Source organism: Aplysia californica, unplaced genomic scaffold (genome assembly GCF_000002075.1).
Source record: "Aplysia californica isolate F4 #8 unplaced genomic scaffold, AplCal3.0 scaffold00051, whole genome shotgun sequence".
Lineage (NCBI taxonomy): Eukaryota > Metazoa > Mollusca > Gastropoda > Aplysiida > Aplysiidae > Aplysia > Aplysia californica.
In genome coordinates this window covers 898332-903681 of record NW_004797321.1, presented here as the reverse complement: position 1 = coordinate 903681, position 5350 = coordinate 898332, and the positions used below count along the sequence as shown (strand labels likewise).

The 5350-nt window shown below is 39.4% G+C and overlaps 1 protein-coding gene across 1 annotated transcript in view; it reads right to left on the bottom strand.

Moving 5' to 3' along the window:
* Positions 1-1233: 1233 nt before the first annotated feature.
* The window catches only part of LOC101855469 (trypsin-1), a gene marked incomplete in the record, with an annotated part of 25381 nt that continues 21264 nt past the window's right edge, over positions 1234-5350 (bottom strand). The window contains 2 exon segments of the mRNA XM_013079423.2: positions 1234-2605; positions 3639-3790. Coding sequence (XP_012934877.1) covers positions 2438-2605; positions 3639-3790 — 320 coding nt within the window.

Sequence of the window (5350 nt, the reverse complement as noted above, 5' to 3'; positions counted from 1 at the left end):
AAAAAAAAAACATCGTAAGAAAATTTGACATCCAGCGTACATGGTTATGGACAAGACAGTCCAAAACACGGTCATAATGTTTTTTATTCACATTGAGCTTTTATAACTTGCTATTTCTTCTCACATGATTCATTGTAATAATAATAGTCAATAATGATTTTATTTTAAATATAACCCATATTCATCCTTTACAGCATGCTCTATACACATTACAACTATTTTAACCGCAAAGAAACACTTTCGGCTTACCAGGAAGCATATAGTGCAAGCCTCGGATTATACACCTTGAAACACGTATAAACTGACAACATATTTCACTGTCTATAGTTAGGTACCCATTCTCACTTGGGAGAAGTAAGGATGGAAAATTCATGTAAAGTGCCTTTCTCACGGACACAACGTTGGGCCCTTGGCGGGTTTCGAATCCACAACCTTACGTTTGGGAGGCCAAGAGTCTTACCACTAGACCCCAAAAATAATTTTAAAAAACCCACACACATTAAAAATCCTCCGTAATTAGTGAACACTTTACTTTCGTGCCTAAAATCTCTGGGTTGCCGCTTTGTAGCTGTTACATTTAGTTTGAAAGAGACTCAACTCAAACTAACGTGATCACCAAAAGAACAAAACCATCTGTCTATATATCCAAGTAAGTATGGAAGTAGTGATTCCCGTTTTCAAAGGTGGGTGGTTGGCGGGTGCTCTGGTGTGGTTTGCTTCTTCGTTCCTATCAAACATCTATCGTCCTTATCTCCCCTTCTTTTTATGTTTGTTACTCTCTTGTAACACTTCTGATCTTCTGGCGCTCATATGACCTTATGCAGTTGCGAGCGCCGTAAAACCTCTACAAAAACAAAACAAACATGTTTTCAAAGAAAATTTTAATATCAGAGCGGGGAGGGTGTTTGGTAGTGTGCACCAATGAGCAAAATCAACAGTTAAATCGAGACGAATGAAACCTCAGCAGCAGCAGAAGCAACAACAACAACAACAGCAAGAGTAACGACAATGGTGGCGCAATAACACTGTCATTAACAGCAACTAAAACAACAACAACACCAGCAACAAAATGAAAATACTTAAAAAACAACCGCAAACAAGAATGAAAACAAGTACATGTAACAAGAAAACAGCAACACTACCCTCCATCTCTGCTACCAGCAAACGTAGATGACCAGACAATCATACAACTATTCAAAAAAAGTTTCACGAAATTCACTACAACTCAGCAAATGAGATCAACAAATCACCAGTTTATTACCATTGATGTGCGGTCATTTTTCAGGCATCAAAATATCACACAATTGTATGTAAATATAGCAGTCATTACCAGGTAACAGATTTGAGCGTCTTTATATTCGGTTTTTAATGATTTAAACGTGATTTAAAAACAACAAAACTTGGCCTCACTCTCACTATAGTTTTAAATCAGTGAGAATGAATCGTCATAAAATGAAATTTCAGGCCATGTCCTTTTGAGAAACTCTGTAAGTAGGATGGAGGCTGTTTGTTTGTTTGTTTGTTTGCATGTTTTTTTTAGTTTTCGTTTGTTTGTTTGTGTATTTGTCGATAGGCTTGAAATGCTTTTAGTTATACGTTGAGATCATTTTGAGAGCGGGATGTCCAGTGTAACAATGTTAAAGGCTGCCATCACATATATCAGAAACCCAGTCACGACACTGATTCCAGAGGGGACGACCAAGGAACATCAGGGTGCACTTATAATTCTGTTGCATTATTTATCACAAGGTTAAGCTACTTTTTAGGCTCCACCTCCCTCTCACAATGTTTAGGAGAGCCTTCTACAAAGCTGAAAAAATATCGTGTCCGTCATTCAACGCAGTGGTATGTCAGAATTTTTTTTGATAAGGCGCATTAGTCGGCCCTAGCCTCATTCCTCTTCTTAAAATAGAAAAAGGTATAGTAGAACTAAACATATTTTATTTATATTAAGATAATGTCCTATTTGAGTAACAAGGCAGTTTTTTTGCGTCCCCTGAAAGCCTGGCATTTAAACATAGCAATAACGATGAATGACGTCGACGACGTGAAGACTACAGGAGGGAAATTGGCAGAAGACACAATTTTCCACTTCGTCCTTGTCTGTTTGGTTTGTTTCTTTTTATACAGGAATCCTATTCTTAGTTCGAAAAGTCCCACAGTCATACACTACAAAGTGGTATATTTTAAAAAGCTGCACAGGGATAGAACGACAGTAGTCCATAAGTCACCTTGAAAGAAAGGCACCAGTCCACATTTTTCTGTCTGCATTTTCTGCCCTTTTATCGCGTGCACTCTTCGAGCGCATTTGTATCTCTCAGAGCAGGTAGTCTGAACCACAATTTTCTGGAGGTGCCAGAGGGTAACAAATTCGTGGATAAATTTGATTGTCAATAAATTGTGTCACAAGGATTCCACCATGTTTGTCCTGTAAGGTTTACGCTCTGTTTATGGCCTTCTTGATGAAGTCCAAGATGAAGGGCTGTGCCACTCTGGTGTAAATGCCAGGGTAATATGCTCGTCCACATCCCGACCCGAATGACACGATGCCCTGAAGGTAATACCTGCCTCTGATCATCTGCATCAGGGGGCCACCAGAGTCTCCCTGTGAAGGAACCAGACATCGTGTGTAAAGTTCGAGAAAAAACAAAATTTGTAGAGTGCAAATTCCCACTCAAAAGCAAAATTTAGTACGGTTTACAATCACAAAAAGGTTAAAAAAAAACAACAAAAAACCCTAACCCCAATAAACAACAAAACCTAAACCACACAAAAAGGACTCTTTTGTCACCACCCACGACAGAAAGCTGCCCTAAATTCAAAACACCCATGTCCAATAACAAAAGCATTAAGGAGAAATATATTTGTGGTATGTTTTTACACCTCCACCGACACAATTTAGATCATTCTGGGGGCAGGCTTCATACCCTGCATCCAGGGCCAACCTGGGTAGAGAGAGAGAGAGAGATACAATTGCCAGGGAGTAAGACCGAACAATTCGATGCAAATGTTTTTCTCAGATGGGAATCCTGTTAGCGAAGCGCTAAACTACTACACCACAGACACCGGGGTGCACAATGTACCTATAATCACAATAACGTAAAGCATTGATTTTCTAGTGCGAGCAAAGACCGTACACTACAGGATGGTCCACTCCTCTCTTTGAGCTTATAAAAAAGCGTCCTAAAAATCCGGGGGCGACCTCTTCCAAAAAGCGCATACTTTGTGAAACTGACTATTATATTATTTGAATAAATTAAGAGTTTGGATTTCGGAAGAACGCCTTTTTAAAATGGTTATTTTGACAAAAGGCATCTTTTCACGTGGAAAAGGCGACTGTTTTCGTCGTTTAATGTGGTTTCAGAAAGAAAGGTCAGAGAAATAACCCCGGCCCCCCCCCACCTAAACTCCGTTCTAAGTGAACCCAAACAGCTGATTTTAGACCAATGACCGGCAGTCGATCCCGGGTGCGCATAGGCGTGCTATTCCTATTCTTCTTTCGGAGAAACAAAAGAGAGCTTCAACACAGTGGACCAGCGCCATCTAAAGCAAAGCGCGCACGACCAAAGACACTTTTTTTTGGCTGAGTGAACTATCTTGTAGTGTGTGATCTTTGGTATGAGGTGCAAGAATCTGACCTGGCATGTATCCACTCCGCCTGACGTGAAATTTCCCGCACAGAACTTGAGATCGTTGACATAACGTGTCCCGTAGGAATTGCTGCATGTTTGTTGGTTCACTATAGGAAGGTCCACCTCCTGCAGATTTGTGATCAGAGATTTTCCTCCGTCTGTAAAGAGATGTTTTTGTGAATATCACCAACAAGATCTACTCGTACATGGACCATACAGGAGTTAAGACATCAGTGGCGCCAAAGGTGGTTAAGGGGGGGGGCTACACCTGAAGGCTATCTTGCTTGTTAGTAGACCAAATTTCCAAATTTTACCAAATTTCATACATATAACAAGCATACTAGGAAGTCTTAAAATCGCAATCAAATTTGAGAAATAAAAGGCTCGTTTCCATGGATAGGGAACAGGGCAACAGGAAGGTGAAATGGGACAGAACAGGAAGACGGTGAAATGGGACAGGACAAGAAGAAGGTGAAATGGGACAGGACAAGAAGAAGGTAAAATTCTTCGACAGACCATTATCAGTACGGCGATATTGGACAGTAGAAAAAGATGGCAACATGGGACAGGACAAGAAGATGGCGGCATGGGAAAATGTGTTACTTTCCCTGCTTTTCTCAACGTTATTCCCTTAAACAACCCCCCAGCAAACTAAAAGAAGGTAAAGGAAGACAAGACAGCCTCCACCAACAAAACCGCCCCTTTACAAATGAACAAAGATGTGCGATGAAAATACCCAAACGAAAACAATGAAAACAAAGCAGCAATACTTTTAGTCACATGCTCAACAACACACGTGCAAAAAACAATAACATCAACTATAAAAAATACTAGATAAATATATAAAAATAGATGTACAGACAGATGTACTATGTCGATAGACCAATAGATAGATAGTTGTGGTGTCATTTCCTTCAAGATATAATATATTTTACATAAAATGATAAACATGAAATACATACGTGAAATAGACTGTTTACGTCCTGAGAATTTTCAAAATTTACGTCATAATAATTACAGAAACGTTTGATACCTCTATTTACATCATGATCGCTATAAAACATTTACAACATGATGATAACTATGAAACTTAATGCTGTAGTCACAGAGCTTCGATGTTTGAATCGCATAAGGATCTGGATCGTTCTCATTCCCATCTAATGCCTAGTGCCTTGGCTGGGAATGGAACGATATGCCTTTAAAATTATCTACATTAGATGGAATAGATTTAAAAAAAAGTAAAATAATTGTAAATGTTTAACGCTCCCATCGACACAATTGAGATAATTTAAGTATTGTAATTTAAAAAGTGGACTGCTGTAACCCTGTCTGTCCTGACCAATCTGGGCTGAGTGGGATACAACATCCCAGCAGACATAAGGAGATCATCATCCAGTGCCAGATCTGCGGCAGACATCGGCGTTCATGGTTCTCCATTAATTTCTTTGCTTGGATGCTCCTAAAGAAGATACGTTTCCCTGATCTTTCCTTGCTATCCATTTGTATAGGTTCCCTAAGTAGGTTGCTCTGGGCCTACCCCTGCGTCGTTTGCCTTCAATTTTGCCATTGGAAGCTAGATGTTCAAGACATTCATTTCTATTCAGGTGTCCCAAAAACTGCATTTGTTGTTTCAGGAGGAAATAATCGATTAAAAAAAGAAACAGCAAAAATTAAAAAAAAAAAAATTACAACAGACAACAAACAAAGAACAACCTCCC